This window comes from Rhinopithecus bieti, unplaced genomic scaffold (assembly GCF_001698545.2).
Source record: "Rhinopithecus bieti isolate Rb0 unplaced genomic scaffold, ASM169854v2 scaffold_74731, whole genome shotgun sequence".
NCBI classification, from domain to species: domain Eukaryota; kingdom Metazoa; phylum Chordata; class Mammalia; order Primates; family Cercopithecidae; genus Rhinopithecus; species Rhinopithecus bieti.
Window position 1 is genome coordinate 115,558 of NW_016827918.1, and position 21,344 is coordinate 136,901.

At 41.4% G+C, this 21,344-nt stretch overlaps 1 protein-coding gene across 1 annotated transcript in view; it reads right to left on the minus strand.

The window, feature by feature from the left end:
* LOC108523526 (myomegalin-like) overlaps positions 1–21,344 on the minus strand; it is a 122,523-nt gene that overhangs the window by 72,173 nt on the left and 29,006 nt on the right. The window contains exon 2 of the mRNA XM_017864164.1: positions 1,710–1,765. Coding sequence (XP_017719653.1) covers positions 1,710–1,765 — 56 coding nt within the window. The remainder of the gene's footprint in view (positions 1–1,709; positions 1,766–21,344) is intronic.

Below are 21,344 nucleotides of genomic sequence, written 5' to 3' on the forward strand. Positions count from 1 at the left end.
GGACATGGATGCAGCTGGAAACCATCATTCTTAGCAAACTATCACAAGAAGAGAAAACCAAACACCGCATGTTCTCACTCATAGGTGGGAACTGAACAATGAGATCACTTGGACTCGGGAAGGGGAATATCACACACCGGGGCCTATCATGGGAAGGGGGGAGGGGGAGGGATTGCACTGGGAGTTATACCTGATGTAAAGGATGAGTTGATGGGTGCTGACAAGTTGATGGGTACAGCACACCAACATGGCACAAGTATACATATGTAACAAACCTGCACGTTATGCACATGTACCCTAGAACTTAAAGTATAATAATTATAAAAAAAAAATGTTGAGCATAGTAACCCTTGGAATTTGTGGATTAACACACAATTTCAAATACTAATTCTAAGTGACTCTGAAATTCTTAACTTATTCAAATTAAAAACTTTTTTCCAAATTGTGCATATAAGCAATCTGTGCTTCCAGGCTGTTACAAAAAAGGCAAAGAACTTAGCAAGGAAGTAAAACCCTCAGGTTGAGAAAAAAGTTTTATGAAAAATAGACCCCAAAAGAATGTTATCTTCTCTTTGGTTTTGCAATTCAAGTAGATCTCTGTCTAATGTTAGTGCACTAATAATTGTGCTGTTGTTAGGAATACATTAATAGTACAATAGGTAAGATACTGAGTGCTTATTCCTTGACAGCCTCTGTACTAAAAGCTTTTCTCCATCTCACGTATGAGATTAACATTATTATTATACCCATTTTATTTATTTATTTATTTATTTATTTTTTGAGACCGAGTCTATCACCCAGGCTGGAGTGCAGTGCCACGATCTCGGCTCACTGCAACCTCTGCCTCCCGGGTTCAAGAGACTCTCCAGCCTCAGCCTCCTGTGTAGCTGGGATTGCAGGCATGGGCCACCATGTCCAGCTAATTTTTGTATTTTTGGTAGAGACGGGGTTTCACCATGTTGGCTAGCCTGGTCTTGAACTCCTGATCTCAGGTGATATGCCCACCTCAGCCTCCCAAAGTGCTGGGATTACATGCTTGAGCCACTGTGCCCGGCCTATTACACACATTTTAGTGGTGTATTAAGATAGAGATTTCATTTTAGTAACATAATTTATTTTAATCATTGTACAAGTGAGTTTAGCCTTGCAATTACAGAATCATTAAAAGTATGAATAATTCACGTAAGTATCTGTAATGATTTACTGTACTGTGCTGCTTCTCAGTACATAGAATTATATCTAGCTTATAATTCTCAGTGTGAAATTGCTACAGTAGTATGTGCAAATTTGGAAATTCACAAAAGTTTGAAGATATTGCCATGATGAATTTAAAGAGGTCATAATTCAAGAGAATTATGATCAATAGAAAACCAAGAATTGGCCAAGTGCTAATTTCTCCCACACACTTTGGAAAGCTGAAGTGGGTGTATCGCTTGAGGTCAGACATTCAAAACCAGCCTGAGCAACATAGCAAGACTTCCCTCTAAAAAAAAATACTAAAAATTAGGCATATATCTGTAGTCCCAGCTACTCAGGAGGCTGAGGGGGAAGTACAGCTTGACCCCAGGAGTCTGAGGTTGCAGTGAGCTATGATCACACCACCGCACCACATCCATAGTAAGAGAGTGAGACCCTGTCTCAAAAGAAAAACAAATGAATAAACAAAAGAAACAAAGAATTTAACAAGGCAAGGCCCATAGCATCCTTACCTGCTGTGTGACTTGTTCTGGGTACCATCTCCCCATCATCCTCTGCAAAATAATCTCTGTGGAGAGAACACATCATTAATGAATGAGTTACTATCCCACAAGGCTCCCAATCCCAGGGATCGAGGAGAAGACACCTACCTATTTGTTGTTTCTATTTATTTCTCTGCAAGTATTTACTAAGCTTCTATTATGTATCAGGGACAGTGTCAAGTGCTGGGGATACAAAGGCAAACACCACAGAAGAGTTCCTGTTCTCAATAAGTACATGAGAGCCAGCCATTAAATAATTTCACAAGTATTAACTACTATTGTAGTAAATGTTGTGAAGGAAAATGCAGAGGGAACTTAACTAGCACAGGGACTCAGAGAAACTCAGGGAAAGGAATGTTTAAATGTAGATGGGAGGATGTCAACCAAGTGTAGAATGGGAGACTGGGAGTGGGAGAGTGTTCCACCATGAGAGAACAGCAAAGGCCCTGAGTCAGAAAGGACTCTGGCCTGTTAGAGGAACAAAGAAAGCCAACGCTGCAACCAAGCCATGCAGGACCTGTGGTATGGGGTAAGGCTACTGAGTCTAATGTGAAAAGCTATGGGAAACCAATGAAGGATTTTAAATGAAGGAAAGAATGGTAATGATCAGATGTATATTTTAGATAGGTCATGCTAACTGCATTCTGGCTCTACACAGTGAGACTGTGGAGGGGCAAAAATGGATGGTGAGAGTCTATATTCCAAATAGGAAGTTGTGATGGGTTAACGAAGGAGAAATTTTAAAAATTCAAGATATGTTTAGAAAGTAGAATTGACACAGAAACCTTGAAAAACAGACAAAGTTTATGAGTGGAAATGTTAATAACACCATGATTCAGTAGCAAGAGGTGTATCTGTTCAGCATAGTAAATACCACCAACCCTAGCAGAGAGGGGACAATATCTCAAAATATATTCAACAAATACTTGTCAAGTCCATGCTATGTTTTAGGCACTGTTGTAAGCTCCGCAAATGTAGCAGTGAGCAAAACAGACAAAAATACCTGCACTCATGGAATTTTTACAGTAAGGGGAGACAAATAAATAAATTGTATAGTAGCGCTTGGGAACAAATGCTATTTAAAAAAAAGTAAAGTGAGGAATGTGGATAGGGAGAGCTGGAGGTAGGAGGAGGTAGAGGGGATTGCAATTTTCAGTAGACAAGGATAAGCATGGAGGATAGGCATGGAGGTCTCTAGGGAAAGAGTCTTCTAAGCAGAGAACATAAAATGCAAAGGCCCATAAGAGGGAGCATACTAGTTAGTGGCTGGGCGCAGTGAGCACGTGGTGAGTAGTAGGAGGCAAGGTCAGGGAAGTAATGGGAGGACTAGGCAGAGGGCACAGACTGTTTGAAGCCTTTCAGGACATAGAGAGGCATTTAGCCACTAGAGTCTTATGAATCAAAAAGAAAGACGGACTCAGTGACTAATGTTTTAAAGGGTGGCCAGCTACTGTCTTGACAACTGACTAACGGGGAAGTCAGAAACAGATTATTGCAATGGCTCTACAGAAAGACGCTTTCAATAGATAGCTTATTCTTTAAACTCTTGGAGGCTCCCAAGAATTCTGTAAACAGAGATTTAGAGGACTTCTCTCTCTCTCTCTCTCTCTCTCTTTTTTTTTTTTTTTTTTTTTTTTGAGACAGAGTTTTGCTCTTGTTGCCCAGGCTGGAGTGCAATGGCACAATCTTGGCTCACCACAACCTCCGCCTCCCAGGTTCAAGCGATTCTCCTGCCTCAGCTTCCCTAGTAGCTGGGATTACAGGTGCCTGCCACCATGCCTGGCAAATTTTGTATTTTTAGTAGAGACGGGGTTTCTCCGTGTTGGTCAGGCTGGTCTCGAACACCTGTCCTCAGATCATCCGCCAGCCTCGGCCTCCCAAAGTACAGAGATTACAGGAGTGAGCCACCACGCCCAGCCTACAGGACTCCTCTTTTTAAAAACCAGAAGATATTCACAGGGAGGCAGAGGAGGATCTGGCATTTGCTTGGAAATTGGTGGTTTTTTTCTTCCCTGTCTCAGGGCTGGATCTTGGCAGAAATCTTCACTTAGTTAAGTCCCAGATGGACCTGAAAATACCAGACAGGGCACACTGGGCTGCACATGCCACCTAACAATTATTTCGTATCTAAAAGTAGATCACTAGCTTGTGATTCTTCCAGGCCTCCTTAAAAGCTTTCCCTGAGAGTAAACAATGCCAAAGAGGAAGGTACTACATACGCACTCCCCTCTGTGGAGGTAAAATAGAAGGATGTCAAAACTATCAACCAGAACAATGTCTTAAAAAAATTTGTGGGGAAAAAATTTATACTTAGCTGCTGCTATTCACTGAGCATTTTTGCCTAGTCCACAGACAAAGGTGGCTGCATCTGCTGTCAGGAGCAAGGTCAACCCTCAGGCCAAATTCAGCCCATCCGACATGTTTTATTCAGCCCACACAAGTTTGACCCATTTCTAACTGCTCTTGGGAAATGAGTGGGTCTACCAACACTGTGCCTGCCTTCCCACACAGGGGGATAACTTGCCCCTTTACACAGGACAGGGATGTGTTTTCCAGTTTGCCACAGTTCCTGCCACTCCCTGTCCTTGTTGTCCCTCATTCACTTAATTATGATACTTGTCTGGCATCTTGCAGGCTTCTGATGCTATTACCCCAGTACAGACCAAGTACAGACAGAATTTCATTTCTGCTTTCTTAAGACGCAGTCTTGAGAAACCCATTGACTTCAACACACAATTAATTAATTTGTGGTGACAAGCTACTATACTGGCTTGTATGTCACTTTCACCTCTCTGGGTATTAGTTTTCTCTAATATTTATACAAGAAGGACATGAATTTCTAAGGTTCCTTGCAGTAATTATGCAATTCTATTCTAATAGATGCTTAAACATAAAATCCATTTTAATACTGTCCAAGGATCCAGGGTACCTTCCAGACATGATCTCACTCAATCTTCTCTGCTCTGCAGATTACTCATTATAGGTCAAGAGCAAGCTACAACATAGCAATACATATCAGCCCTACCAGACACCTCACCCTTCCTGCTTCACCCACATCCACTTTGAGCGTACTGCCTGCCTGATATGAATCAATAACTGGAAGGATAGAGAGGTCACTTTAGATGGGTACTGAGTTAATAAGCATACTCTCAGTGTCTCAGGAGATTTTTAAGAAATCACTTTAGCTCTATTAACAGCTCAAGTTCCCTCTCTTATTGCCAGAGAAAGGGGATCACTCAGCTGTTCCACAAGTTAGAAAGGAATCTGATGCTCCCCAAGGGAAGGGGCTCAGAGTGAAGAAACACAGTATATATACCCTGTGGTCCCAGTACTCAGAATCTATTGAGGGAAGCAGGCGCATGATTCAGAGAGATAATTATTAGAAAAATTAGATTTAACAGAGATTTCAGAACATAAATAAGATAGCAATTAATTTTGTCCTGGTGGGGAGTGGGCCGGGGCAAGGTGGTCGGGGGCGGGGGGCGGTCTAGGAAATTTACAGAAAACAGAGAACACCAAATCTAGGTCTTAAAGAATGGGTGTAAATACACAAGGAAACGTAACAAAGACCCAATGACAGGAAAATGAACGGTGTATTCAGGGGGCTTTCATTTTGTTTTCCCCTTCACAACAACCCCTCCATCTTCCTGCCCCAGCCTGAGGAGCCCTAAACTGCCTCCTAGGACATCTTCCAACTGCCTGTTTACCTTTCCCCCACCTCAAGCCTTCCTGCCCAAGCGCTCACCCTCAGGTGGAAATATGAAGGAAAGCCAAGGGTGAAACTGTTTCTTCATTTGCACCTCCCTCCTCAAACACTATAGCTTAGAAGCCCCCAAAATGATTTAAAATAATTTCAGCAAGAAAGGGGCTAAGATTTGCAACACCGTGAAAATACCCATAGAAACAAACTAGAAAAGAACCCAGAGAAGTGAAAAGGCCGCAAGTTTAGAGTGGTAGAAAATATACTGAGCATCCTCCCCTTTTTTTCTTTTCCTATTTTACCAAAAGGCTAATTCTTATTTTTAAAAAGCTTGAATAGTGTATTTTTAGTTAATTTACATTATTCTTCCTAATAAATGACCTTGATAAAAGATGAACTCTGGAAATGATTCGGTTCGGCGTGGCCTCTCAAACAGTGAGGGGCATGTGGCATGACAGCAAGACTGCTGAAGTTTGCTCTTCCTTGGGGTCCTCACAGGAGTAGGCATTGAACCAAACACAGATTCTGTTCCAATTCCCATATTCTTGGAGCTTATTTAACATGAGTTGCTGGTTTCTGTTTCAAACTGAATAAATCTTTCAAATGTTCCAAGATCCACTTTTCCTATTTTTAATTTACAGCTATATTCAACTATGGCAAACACAAAAGGGTCAGAATGAGAGGAACTGTGGCCTATTTTTTAATATGTGAAGCTCTGGCCCTGACAATTTATAAATGGTAAGATTTCAGAAATAGTGTCAACTTAAAAACAAAGACATCTACAGTTAATTTCTGGACTGCTGGTGCATAACTTTACAATTCCAAAGGTTTTCTCGCACTGGAATTTTTCTCAATACTAATCTTGTATTAAATGAACATACTATTATTAATATTATTATTATTATTATTATTATTATTATTATTTAAGACAGAGTCTCGCTTGTCGCCCAGGCTGGAGTGCAGTGGCCCGATCTCAGCTCATTGCAAGCTCTGCCTCCCGGGTTCATGCCATTCTCCTACCTCAGCCTCCCCAGTAGCTGGGACTACAGGTGCCCGCCACCACGCCCAGCTAATTTTTTGTATTTTTTTAGTAGAGATGGGGTTTCACCGTTTTAACCAGGATGGTCTTGATCTTCTGACCTCATGATCCGCCCGCCTCGGCCTCCAAAGTGCTGGGATTACAGGCGTGAGCCACTGCGCCCGGCCTAAATGAACATATTATTATCATGGACAACCATCACCACTCCACCAATGCTGCCTCTGAAATTTACTGAACGCCTGATACTTTTCTAGGAATCAGTTCATTCAGTCGTCATAGAATCCTGTGAAGCAGGTACTGTTATCCCTGTTTACAGATGAGGAAACAAGGGACTTGGAAGGATAAAGTAATTTGCCCAAGATCACACATCTAGCTAGTGTCAGAGCCTGAACTTGAAAACTGTATCTATTTGACTCCAAACTTTTACTCTTCCCAATACGCCCTATTTCTAACCACACATTTACTGGGAACCTCCTTTGTACTTGCGTTGACTCCAGGGAACTGACCCCTGAGAAGCTGAGGCGAAAGGAAGGGTGGACTGGTTTGCTCTACTAATGAGATGGAATTTTTGTCTCAAACCCTGACACAAATTTTTTTCTTTGACTATCAACTTATCCCTGATGGGCACAGCTTACACTTGAGTATTTGAGTACTGGTGTAACAGATGTCATGTAACAAAATAATTAAAATCCCAAAAGGGAAGTGGCTAGTGTGACTTTTTATATAGGTCCTATCGTGAAAAGTGAGTCATCCATCATTTTATACTTCTCTATCTCTAACCCACTTTTTTCAGAATATTTACACCTTTCTCTAGGCCCTCCTGTGATAACGCTTGGCATTGTCCCTACCTAAGAGAATAAACTGAAAGGCAGGAAAGGTGGTGGAAACAGAAACAATCAAAGTGGAAAAGGCATTAGTGAACAAGCTCTGAGACTTCTCAGATTTTTTTTTTCTCTCTTGCCAAGGAGAGACACTGGATATATTTTCTGTGTTCCAAATGTTGCCACATACCCTCCCCACAATGTGGCACCAGAATTGCAAAAACACATATTCAGATGCAAATAGGGTAAAAGGCCCAGATGCAGAACGTTGAGACTATTATATAATACAGTGAGATTATCATTTTTTCTCATCTCAAGACCTATCATTATAACCTCTGCAAGTGAGGATGCTTAATTGGCAAAGCCCCCAGAGCAGAGAGAGCATCATGGTGAGCCTCCTTCTGCATGCTGACTAAGTGTGGGCTGAATTGGCACTGATACAGAAACATCCACTTTGTTTCAGTACAGGCTGCAATTACACCCTTCACTCAAAGTCTATTCACTGACAGTGACCATCACTCTGAGAGGCTGTTTTGTGGAGTGCTAAGTCCACAATAGCTACAGTGAGCTACAAAATCATTGTGCATCCACAACAATTTCTTTAAGCTTTAGGATCTTTGTTTTGTTTTGGTTTTGGTCCTGCACTAAGTCTTCATCCTAAAGAAAATAAGGAAACTAACATTACTTTCTTGATGCTATTCATCAAGGTTCAGAGAAACCCCTTAATAAGTAAGTAATTATTTTTCTTCACTTTGCCTTCTGATGTCATCACATATCCAAATATCTAATAAATTTTCCTCTACCTCCCCTGCATCAGCCAAGACACAGATATCACTCTTTCAAAAGAGACATGAAAATAACCTGCTTTGGATTCAGTCACATCACTCAGGGATGGCGTATCGTGTCTCCACCCACCTCTGAAACTTACCTTTCGCATTTTGCTTTTGGTCCTGGCAATGCACCTTGCAATCCTGTTTTCATTAACAATTAATATCCACAAGGCACTGGAGTATATTGCAGTTGGCTCAATCTTTCTAGACCCCTAGACTGAATGTTAAGAAACAGGTGATTTTTTCCCCCTTTCCACCTACTTTTATATTCACATAATTTTTCAGTTTATTTTCTTTACAATGTCTACTTTAAATGATTTTAAAAGAATTACATGACTCTTGTAGAAATTTTGGGAAACAGAAAAGTGTACAGAGAAAATATAAATAATTTTTAAAATCCTACCAACTAAAGGCAACATTGATAAAGATTTTATGTATTTACTTTAGTTGTTCTTCAGTTTATTTGCCTGTGTGAATTCTGCAAATAGAAATATTATTGAACATACAGTTTTTCATCTTGCTTTTATTTACGCTACGGAAATCAAAGGTTGTGAGGAATACATTTTTAGAGGAAGAGAGTCAGGGAAGGAGGAGCAGGGGAAAGAGGCAGGTGGGAGGAGGAGGAGAATTTCTCAGCAGCATTATAGACCTGTTGAGGATTAGCAAGAATGAATCTAGAGTCTTTCTTCTCAGTATGGTTTTATAACATACTAAAGCAACACTCATAGAATCCTCTAGGATTTTAAAATAAAATTGACTAAGGGTTACCAAGCTGGGAGATTGTTAAGGCAGTGAGAGATTCTAAAGCAGCGTTGAGAACATGATTCAAAGAGCTGACCCTGACGTCTAGGTTCAGTATGGAGGTGAATAAAGAACAGATGGCTTGGAAGATACAGAGAGTTGAGGAACTGGAATACATGACGAGATAAACAACATTCAGAAAGAATGAGGAAGTGGGGGACTTGATCTGTAGTCAAAAAGTATGATTTCAGCATTAGCGATCCTAAGGGTGGAAAATCTGGAAGAAAGATGAGCTACAAAAGATGGCTGTGCTTATAGCATACTGAAGTGAATTTGAGTTAAGGCACTGTCAAGTCAAGGTATAACCATGAAATATGTGGATGCCTAGTGACCCCTCTAGAATGTCAGTTTCTGGAAGGGAGGGTTTTTAGATCATTCACTATCATCTGTCCAGCATTAAAGAAGTCTAGATCATAGGAATTTGATGCATATTTCTTTCTCTCTCTCTTTCTTTCTTTCTTTCTTTCTTTCTTTCTTTCTTTCTTTCTTTCTTTCTTTGTCTTTCTTTCGTTTTTCTTTTTTCTTGCGTTTCCCATAAGTGAGGAAACAAGATGCATATTTCTTAAACAATGATAAATACAATCTGAATGTTTAGTGGCCTCAAGCTTTGATAACCTGCTGTATCCATTCTACAATAAGGAGATACCCACCAAACAGATATTCCCATCAGCCTTTTGGGGAATGTTCTCTGGAAAGCTCTTAATAGATGACCTTCTAAGTGCTAGAAACAATGTTAGATGCTGAAGACTTACAGACAAAAACATTCTATTCTGCCGATAAACTTGGAGTATGGAAAATATCAAGTTAACCAACTAGCTACATGCTACAACAGAGTAGGCAGAGAGTGTTCTGGCTACAGAAAACACCCAGACCTAGGTTCTAAAAATAATTCCAAAAGGAGTTGCTTCTGAATCTAAACTCTGAAGGGTACACAAAGTTATCCCAGCAAAGGCAAGGCTAGATGTGTAGGTGGGAACAACTGGCCTATTAAGGCCCACTCATAATAATTTTAGCTCAGGGTAATTTAAGTCACAACAACTCTACAACTGGCTCCCTGGGTCTGCTGGCAATAATGCTGCTCCTGTGTTGCCAATAACCTGAAAATCTCCAAGTAATACAAGAAAGTAATACAAAGAAAACCTCCAAGTAATACACAGAGAAACCTAAAACCAACTACATTCCAAACTTTACATGTTGTCATTTGGTAGACACAAATGTGAACTTCTTCCTGCAATAAAAACCTGTGTTGACTTAGGTTAAAAGCAGCATATAAAGGATGTTCCCCATAATCCCCTAACCAAACACGGCATCTATTTTCTCTTTTCTCTTTCCTTGTAATAGACATCCTAATAGGTATATATAGTTTTGATGTAATTTACATCTACCTTTTACTTTCTTATGTTAAAATTTTCTGTTTATTATCATTTCAGGAAATATTTCAGGATAGTAATAGAGATTAACAGCAATAGTGAAGCATTTTACCCTAGAGAAGGGTAAAAGTTGGAAATGGAGCTATTGTTTCACCTGGGTTTGTCACTCTATGTCAGTGTGCCTCAGTTTCCCCCTTTACAATACAGGGATTCACGTCTTGAAAAAGAGATTTAAATTGAATGAAATATCCTTCTTATGAGACTATAACTTTAAGAAATTTGCAATGTACTTTCAAGAACTGGAAATGTTGACACAGTTATTCTACTTCTGAACATCTATCATTCAAAAAATAATGCTGTGGAAGAAGATGCTTTATGCACCTAGATATTTATCAAGTATTATTTGTAATAGTTAAAAATTGGAAGTCTACATGCTTTGGGATAGGGTAATGATTTAAAGATATTGTAAATCCACGCATGTTATTCTACATTATGAATAATAATATACCACATTGTGAAATGGAAAATAAATTCATTCTTAAATTGTGTGAAATGCTAGAAATTATTCAATTTTCTTTGTCAGTCAATGCTTTCTTTTCTTTTCTTTTCTTTTTTTCTGACAGAGTCTTGCTCTGTCATGCAGGCTGGAGTGCACTGGCGTGATCTCCGCTCACTGCAACCTCTGTCACCTGGGTTCAAGCGATTCTCATGCCTCAGCATCCCAAGTAGCTGGGATTATAGGCACCCCCCACCATGCCCACTAATTTTTGTATTTTTAGTAGAGATGGGGATTCAACGTGTTGGCCAGGCTGGTCTCAAACTCCTGACCTCAAGTGATCCTCCCACCTTGGCCTCCCAAACTGCTGGGATTACAGGTGAGAGCCAAGGCACCTGGCCAGTCAATGCTTTCTATATATCAGAAGTTATTGTTTCTTTACACCCTTTTCACCATGACCACGATAAGAAGACACTAGTTGCAAGTTACCTCTTCCCTCACTGGCCTTGGAAAAAACAAGAAAGAAAGACATTTCTGTGGAATGTAACAAGCAGAAAAGGACTGAAGATAATGAGACAGATTAAGGAAAGATGAATCACAGGCTCTGAAAGTGCTATGAAAATAAAACATTATTATACAATTTATTATAAATAGTCTACGACTAATTTAGCACTTTAGCCATAAGGGTTCAGAAAAAAGAAATTCAGATCATGCTTGTCTCGCTGGCCACAGAATTCAGAAAATGCTCTGAGACAGAGGAAAACAAGTCCTCAGTGCATTTGAGTGTTTTAAAATAGAATCACATAGAGCCACCTTGGATCATTATGACATCTCTTGTATTCTGGACTTTCTTCTAACTTTAAATGCTATTTGACTTTTTGCCAGAGACAACTTGTGGAATGTTTTGAGCCCAGTTTGGAATTTTATTTATAAAATGGGGGTAGATTTCAATAAGAGTAGTGTCCTGGGGCATCCACTGAATGGATGGAAACTCCACCTAGCCTTGAAAATATGATCCCTCAGCCACAGTCAGGTGAGCCTCCCAGGATGGGGAGGGCACCATAAGCAGTCACTTATCCTCTCTGAGACAAAAACAACACCTTCCCAGTCTTTAGGTATTTTAAACATAGTCCTAGCATGTAGCTGAAAGAAATGGGGGTTGGGGAAGTCAGGTCCAGACTGATCTAGTATGTGGAAAATAAGCAAGTAGGAGTGAAACCACTGATTCTGGCAAATTCCCCAAGCCAAAATCCAAGTATAGGCCCATTTAAAAGTATACCAGAGTTGCCAAGGCAGAATTTCCTTCTTAAAATTCAGATAATTAGTTGCTAGCAGTGCTGAATATTAAACAGGAAATTCAACTTCCAAAGATGTTTCAATAATAGAATTATGAAAACAAGCATTTTCCTAATATGAAGTGTTACATGCAAAGCACCAGCACCATAATAAGTAAAGATATTGGAATTAACTAGGCCTTCATACAACACATACTAGTTGTGTGAACGCCGGCAAATCACTTAACCACTTTAACTTCAGTGGCCATATATCTCTGGTTGTAACTATGTCTTTGTAAACAGGACTCTCTACTAACTCACCATGAATTGAAAGAAAAGTAAATGTCCCTGATTCCTCTAGGCTAAAGATTTATACAGAGAAAAACAAATTCAAATAAGCTATCAATGGAGATCTGTTAAGTACAATATAGCTGTGGTAAACGGACACCTTGTCTTGCTTGGAGGCTGTACTTCAGAAAAGAAACAAAGTCAAAATTCTTAAATTTTGAAACCAGATCATTACTTTTCTTGAATGTTACTTCCATTTTCCAAATTTTCACAGATACAGCAGGCAAATGCAATTAATGCTTGCATTTTATTAAATCAAATTGCAGGGTCATAGAAAACAAAACAAAACAGACTAATTTGCTTTCCTTTTCTAAACTTCGGTCTTACAGCTTGCCCTTAAACATTTCTAGTTCACTCTTTTCTTGAGTTATGTGTTCGGGGAAGTTGTATAAGATTCATATATGATTCATCTGACATTTATTCAGCTTTCCCATATGCTAGAAACCAGAACATTTCCACTGAAATGGGGAAGAGAATTAGTAATGATTTTTTCAGCATTGAACGATGTGGTAGGCTAAAATAATGGCCTTATAAGAATGTCCACATTCCTAATCCCCAGATCCTGTGTATATGCCACTTTCCATAGCAAAAGAGGGCTTTGCAGATATGATTAAAGATTTTGAGATGAGGAGATTATCCTGGATTATCTGGTTGGGTCCAATGTAATCATAAGAGTCCTAGTAAGAAGGACACTGGAGGGTCAGAATGAGCAAAGGAGATGTGATGATAGAAGCAGAGGCCAGTGACAGCATTGCTGGAAGGGGCTATGAACCCAGAATGTGGGCAGTCTCTAGAAGCTGTGAAGGGCAAGGAATAAATTCGCCTTCAGAGCTTCTAGAAGGAGCACAGTCCTGCTGACACCTTGGTTTTAACCTAGAAGACCAAAGTTCAGACTTCTGACCTCCAGAACTTTAAGGCAGTACATTTGTGTTGTTTTAAGCCACTAAGTTTGTGGTGATTTGGCCGGGGGCAGTGACTCACACCTGTAATCCCAGCACTTTGGGAGGCCGAGGTGGGTGGATCACTTGAGGTCAGGAGTTTGAGACTAGCCAGGCCAACATGGTGAAACCCCGTCTCTACTAACAATACAAAAATTAGCTGGGTGTGGTGCCATGTGCCTGTAACCCTAGCTACTTGGGAAACTGAGGCAGGAGAATCCCTTGAACCTGGGAGGCAGAGGTTGCAGTGAGCCAAGGTCGCACCACTGCACTCCAGCCTGGGCGACAGAGTGAGACTCCACCTAAAAAAAAAAAAAAAAAAAAAAAAGTTTGGGGGGTTTTTTACACCAACAAAAGGAAAAAAAAAAAAAAAAAAAGTTTGTGGTGATTTGTTACACCAGCAATAGGAAATTAATACAAACAGTAATCCTGAAATGCTGATAATCTTTAAAGCAGAAGGTGTAGGGAGTTGCTAGTCCAGACAGGTGCATGCTAAAAATTTAGAGCAATAGAAGCTGCTTGCCTGGTTGACACTGGCCCTGCCGGGTGGGAAAACCTCCCCTCATCATCAATCAAGTTCTTCATCAGCTCCATGAGCTTATTCTTTTGACAACCCTCGCCCTGTTCATGGAAATAAGACTGAAAGCTGGTGACCAAATCAGCTTTTTGTAAGGCCAGTATATTCATAGAAAATTTGCTACTCTAGAGCCAACCATGCTCTGTCCAATTGATTTAACCAGTGAGTTTAGCAACAGTCAGGTAACAGCCCCAGCGGGTAGGGGGGACCTTTCCATTGAGCTGTAGAGGGGCAGATGATGTGTAGCTAGGAGTAGAGCATATCTAACTTTGAGAACTAAAATACAAAGCACCTTGTCCTTTGTGGGTAAATTGAGCAAGTAGCTAGCTTCAGAAACAAGTCATAAACTGAGTCACCTACAAAACTCTACTAAAATAAAAGCATAGATTTTGGAACTAAACAGTTCAAGGCTATATTTATTTCTCAGCTGTGTGTGTCACTCTGGGCAAATTATTTAATCTTTCTAAAGCTCAATTTGATTTTCTTAAAAATAAATGTAACATTTACCTCATAGGGTTGTAAGGATTAGGTGAATAGGGATTAGCACACAATGAAAGCTTAATAAATGTTATCAATTATGGTTAATTTTTATTCTTTCAATCCCCTATCCACCGTGTACCCAGAGCAGACAGTGCATATCTCTGCCTTAGTGTCTATTAAAAAAATTACAGATGATGAGAATGTAAAGCCTTCAAAGGCAGAGACCCAGTCTCATTCATTGCATTCATTGTTTTATTCTTAGCATCTAGCACAGAGTCTGGCCTGTTTGGGGCTCTCAAAATTTATTTATTTATTTATTTATTTGTTTGTTTATTTTGAGACAGAATCTCACTGTGTCACCCAGGCTGGAGTGCAGTGGTGCAATCTCAGCTCACTGCAACCTCAGCCTCCTGGGTTCAAGGGATTCTCCTGCCTCAGGCTCCTAAGTAGCTGGGACTACAGGTGCAGGCCACCACACCCGGCTAATTTTTGTATTTTTGGTAGAGATGGGGTTTCAGCACGTTGGCCAGTCTGGTTCTGAACTTCTGACCTCAAGTGATCCACCTGTCTTGGCCTCTCAAAGTGTTGAGACTACAGGCATGAGCCATTGCACCCAGCCCTCAAACTTTTAATAAGTATTTATGAATTAATCTGATCTCTGAGTTAGGAAGGATCTGAGATGTCAGCCATGATCTGTGATTACAAGATTTTTCCAACTGTGACCCATGAAGTGGAGAAATAAATTCAGTGAATCAGAGCCAACATTTTATTTTTAAAGAAAAAGAATAGAATAGCAAATACCAGAGAGCAAAACACATAGTAAAGTTAAGTATTGTTACAAGAAACTTTGTTTGTCACATATGTAAGTGTACTTGGTTGCAATGTAAATATATTACTTATTGTGAGTAGAGGTTAAAAAAAAAATGTGAACATTCTGAATGTCCCACCTTGCCAGCATTTGCTATTTTCTATCTTTTTAATTTCAGCCATTCTGATATGTATACAGCAGCATGGTGTTGTGGTTCTAATTTGCATTTCCCTGATAACTAGTGATATGGAGCACCTTTTCACTATGTTCCCTCCTTTGGATACCCTCTTTAGAAATCTCTTTTGTAATCTCTTTAAAAAAACAATCTGGCAGTATTTACTAAATCTGAACACGCATTTCCTATTACCCAGAAATCATACTTCTACTTATTTACTCAACAGAAACTTGTACATATGTTCACCAAAAGACCTGTACAGAAATGTTCATAGCAACACTGTTTATAATAGCTCCAAACTGGAAATTGCCCAAATGCCTATTAAGAATAGAATGGACAAATAAATTTTGATATATTTATACACAATAGAAGCCTATTTAAAAGCAAGAACAAATGGACTACAATACCATATAACAGTATAGAACTCCAAAAGCAAAAGATTGAGTGAAAGAAGCCACATATGAAAGAGTAAAAATGGTGTATAATTTCATTTACATAAAGTTCAAAACTAGGCAAAATTATTCTATGGTGTTAAAAATTAGGATAATGGTTATCCTTGGAGTCATCAGGAGGGCTTCAGGAATGCCGGTAATGTTCCCTTTCTCTATCTGAATGCCTATCCCGTGAGTATACTCAGTTTGTCAAATTAATTGGACTGTAAATATATAATTTGTGATTTTCCAAATCATTTCTGAATTTGTCTGAAATTGTTACATGTAAACATAAAATTTTTAGGACTTAATAAATAATACTTTTTTCTTCAAGTGTGAAAAACACTGGCAGAGAGCAAAAGCCGATACACGGCCGGGCGCGGTGGCTCAAGCCAGCACTTTGGGAGGCCGAGACGGGCGGATCACGAGGTCAGGAGATCGAGACCATCCTGGCTAACACGGTGAAACCCCGTCTCCACTAAAAAAAAATACAAAAAACTAGCCGGGCGAAGTGGCGGGCGCCTGTAGTCCCAGCTACTCGGGAGGCAGAGGCAGGAGAAAGGCAAAAACCCAGGAGGAAGAGCGTGCAGTGAGCTGAGTGCCGGCCACTGTACTCCAGCCTGGGCGGACAGAGCAAGACTCTGCTCTCAAAAAAAAAAAAAAAAAAAAAAAAAAAAAGCGATTACACTCACTCGCTCCATCGTCATCTAGACTTTGCCTGAGTAACTCCAGGGTCAGCAATCTCTACTGCCTAGGCAGCTAACTTGTTAGAAAGCTTTTCTTTTTTTTTCTTTTTTTTTTTTTTTTGGTGAGACAGAGTCTCACTCTGTTCCCCGGGCTGGAGTGCAGTGGCTTGATCAGGCTCACTGCAAGCTCCGCCTCCCGGGTTCACGCCATTCTCCTGCCTCAGCCTCCCGAGTAGCTGGGACTACAGGCGCCCGCCACCGCACCCGGCTAATTTTTTGTATTTTTTAGTAGAGGCGGGATTTCACCGTGTTAGCCAGGATGGTCTCCATCTCCTGACCTCATGATCCGCCCGCCTCGGCCTCCCAAAGTGCTGGGATTTACAGGCGTGAACCACCGCGCCGGGCCTTTTATCTTTTTCTTTTTTTTTGAGGCGGAGTTTCGCTCTTGTTGCCCAGGCTGGAGTGCAATACCATGATCTTGGCTCACCACAACCTCCGCCTCCCCGATTCAAGCGATTCTCCTGCCTCGCCTCCCGAGTAGCTGGGATTATAGGCATGTGCCACCACGCCTGGCTAATTTTGTATTTCAGTAGAGACGGGGCTTCTCCATGTTGGTCAGGCTGGTCTCGAACTCCCAACCTCAGGTGATCCGTCCGCCTCGGTCTCCCAAAGTGCTGGGATTACAGGCATGAGCCACTGCACCCGGCCAGAAAGCTTTTTCTTTACTCTGAGCCATAACTTGCCTGCCCACAACTCGCTTGCATCGGTTGTCCTGTCCTCCTAAGAGATTCCAAAGTGATTCAATCCCTCTACTACCAACAGCTCTTCGGAAATTTGAAGGAAGCTACCACATCCTCCCCACTCCCAGTCGTCATTTTTCCAGACTCAGGAGTCCAGGGTCCTTTGGCCATCCCTCAAGGCATGGCTTTGAGTTCCCTCCTGTCTCTTGATTGTGCTTATTTTATCTAATGATGCCCAGAACTAAGCACAGTCCTCTAGGAGAGGCCCAAGAAGAGCAGAAAGGGGCCAAAAGTAGAATCATCACTTTTGATCTAGACAGAATCTAGACAGCCTACTTCTTCTGTCAACAAACCCTAAGCTTCAATTTGCCCCTTCTTTAATATTCACATTATACCATTCATTCCTGTCCAGCTTAACAATCAACTAAAAGCACCCAAGTCTTTTGCATAAGCCCCAAATTTACCTTCTGTGTTTGTACCGTCTTCACTTTCTCAGGAGTCAGAGCGCTCATTTGGCCCCACCCCAGTTCTCCAAAGCTAAATCCTACAGATGGAAGGTTATCTGTTACAGAGACACTTCTGGAATAGTCTCTCTACCCTCCCGCCCACTAAAAACCAGAAACGAAGTCTTTGTTTCAATACATGGTCTCTTATCCTTAACCTTTCCTAGAATGGGGCTTCATTTTAAAGTGTATTGGGGGAAGGACTGGAAGAAAACGCAGTTTCACAGGCCATCTCCAAAATCTGACCTAAAAGCCAACTGTTGCCTGGCCTCAGTAAAGTCTGAGCAGTGTAGGGTGGGTGCCCTGATATCTTTCCTTCTCCATTCCTCCCCCAAGTGGGTTCCAACTTGGGAGGTTGTGGAGGTGAGTACTACTGGGCTCTGCTCACTCAGTCCATTTGCCTTTGTGTGAGTAGTGAGAGATGAGGCCGAGAAGGAAAACGTGGCAGGGTGAGAATAAACCTGATATTGTTCAAAGCATCTCACATCAAACATATCTCTCAAGAAGACCTACTGGAATCCCTCTGGCCACACGAACAAGCAAACGACAGAGAAACATTTCTACAGAAAGTTCCAGGCAGCCTCCCTGGGTATTTTTAACATCAGGACTCGGTGGAAGGGAGATTCATTAAGCAAGGGAAACCCCAGAAAACAGAACATGTGCAGAAGGACCAAGAGAGCTGGGCTGGGAACCAGGCAGGGCGAGTCGGCAGAAAAGGGAAGCTGTCACGGGGCCCTGGTGGTGAGGGGCGACCTCTCCCTAAGGGCGCAGGGGGAGGGGAGGGAGGAGGACCACCAAGTCCGGAGTGCGGCGAGAAGGAAACAGCCCACCTACCTCGTCCAGGTCTGCTCCATTTTCCAGGCTCTTTCCTTAGTCTCAGGGCGCTCCTCACCTGGGAGGTGAAGCAGCCTGGGAAAATGAGAAGCCTTGCCCACGAATCTCCAGCGCAAAAAGCAGCAGCTTTTTCCTCCCCAGCTCCTTTTTTCTGCGTCGGCGACGAAGAGAGAGCTCTGCTCCCTGCTTTTTTAGAAAACGGATTTGACGTGGCCGAACCTGCGGCTAGCCGTGCGACCGGCACAAGGGAGGGACTGTTCTCAGTAGGAGGCTGGGCTCGGAGCGGCGAGGCGCCCGGGGCTGTTTCGTGGGCTGGAGCCAGCGGCTGCCCGGGCGGCGGTGCGCGCACTCTCCAGGCTGAGACACGACTGGCTGGCACGAGTTGCTCGGCACCAGCTGAGCTGTCAACCGCGAGCGGAGGCGGGGCTCCCGACAACCAGTGTGCTCGGGGCAGAATCGGCCCAGGTTGCACGCCCCCTGAACCACCCTCGCGTCTCCCCGGCCCCTCTCTCGCTGGCTCAGATGAATGATGACGGCAGAGGGCAGAGAGCTTAGAGGACGCCGTACCAAGCCCGTCCCTCGCCCATCCCAGGCAAGGGCTTAGAATAAAATCAACCAACTATAGGGAGAATGTGTAGAGGAGGTCTTCCTGTGTGTCTGCATCGCCCCACCCACAGGTAACCCCAGAGCCAGAGATGGAGTCTAGAAAGGTTTAGGAGCAATCCCGGCTGAATGCAGATGTACCCCCTAGGTGGTCATGGAACACGATGCTATGCTCCTAGAGATGTGACATGCCAGTTTCACCATTAATCTAGGGACAGGACCCTTCATCAGGAAGGGAAGCATCCCAACAAAACCTTACAGCCTCATTAGCTGCCTGCATCTCAGACATCTCCTGTTTTAGGGTATTCTACCTCCTCGTTTTTAATTTCACCAGCAACTGGGCTCTACTAATAGCTTCAAGGAGGGAGAAGCTTCCTGACTCCCAGAACACTAGAAAAGCCTCAAGACAGTAGCCATCAGGACCTAGACTCTCCCTTGTGACTGTTTTAAGATCATGGAAAAGGGCTCTTTGGAGATGGCATTGCCTCAGGCCCTGTACCATGTACTTATATATCAAGGTTTAAACAAAGCAGACATACTATAATTAGAGTGCTTGCCACCCTAAAGCTCCTTTTTAGCTCTCAAATAAGACCGTTTTATTAAATGACATAATCACTGTTATTATTAGCATTATCCCTGACCTTTTCTTTTTATTTGCAAAAGGCTTTATAGTGCCCACATGTGGCAATGTTGATTTCATTGTACTTGTTTCAAAGATGATAAATTTGATACCCACAAAGGCCCAAAGTCTCTGCTAAGGTTCTGATACAGGCTGTGTTCTCCATTGGATGGCCCCAGAGATATGTTCCCTGAATTTCTAAAGATACGACCCACAAGACTTCTCCACCATGAATTTATTCTTTCAGGCCTCCTAGGCATTTAACTCAGGAAGAACCTGACATGCCTGGGTATTGGTGAGACTGTGGGGAGTCTGTGGTCTTGGGGCAACCTGTCATCTTGTCTGTTATCTCTTGGATTGACTCCCCTACATACTAGTACAAAGTAGGGGTGGGGAGGGGAGGATAACAAAACATTCGAAGGGTTAGCAGAACTGTCTAAAAGGCCCCTAGTCTAGGCTCCTCCAACACTTGATTTATTGGTAGGACCACACTGCTCCCGAGCTCAGAATGTTACCAGGAAAAATGTCAAGGTCCAGTTTGATCTCAGACAAGGCTCACAGGCCACCTGTCTTGAAAAGAATATCCTGTTTCCTCTGATGGGAGGGAAAAAAGGCAGAGAGAGTCAGATTTCCATCCTTCATACCAAAGTTGGGGCTATATTTAGCTTTGTCTCAAATCAAATTATGGGCTACCGAGTTATGGAGAGGAACTCTGTCTACAGGCAGCTATGCATTGTATTCAAGAAATGGTAGCACTAACTAGGTGAGCTGTGGGGTCTCAGAAGTGATGCTAGAATATATGCTCATGTATTTTTAAAATAACTTTTTTCAAAAGTTTATAAACATTCATTGTAAAACATTTGAAAATACAGAAAGGTATATAGATTACTCAGAATACTCAGGGATCTTCAAGATTAAAAATGTGTAACATTTTTTTCCACTCTTTAAAAAATGCATCTTTTAATCCAAACACCAACTCTTTCTTACACACATGGGTATCTTCTTGAGAAATTTCTCTGTTGTTTTAAAAATTATACTTATTGTCAAAAGAACAATTTTTTGCATTAGATTTCAGAAGAAAAATATTCACCCATCTAACCACTGCTACAGCACAAATGTTTAAATTTCTCCAAATTACCTTTAGTTATTATCTATATATTAAATATATATTTACATAATTATGATTACAGCTTAGGTATATGTTTATATTCTCCTTCTTTCACTTAGTAAATATTTGTCCATGTTGTTAGGGAAAGTTCATAGTTATTATTCTAATGATTGTACAATATTTTATAGTATTAGTAGAACCATAGGTTACTTAAAATATGCTATTATTGCATAGTTATGCTATTTCTGATATTAGACTGTTATAAATAATGACTTAATGAAGAGCTTTCTGCCTTTATCATTCTACTTTTTTGAATTACGCTATGGTTTGAATGTATGTATGCCTTCAAAATTCATACATTGGTACTTAATACAGAGTGTGATAGTATTACAAGGTGGGGCCTTTTAGGACGTGGTAAGGCATG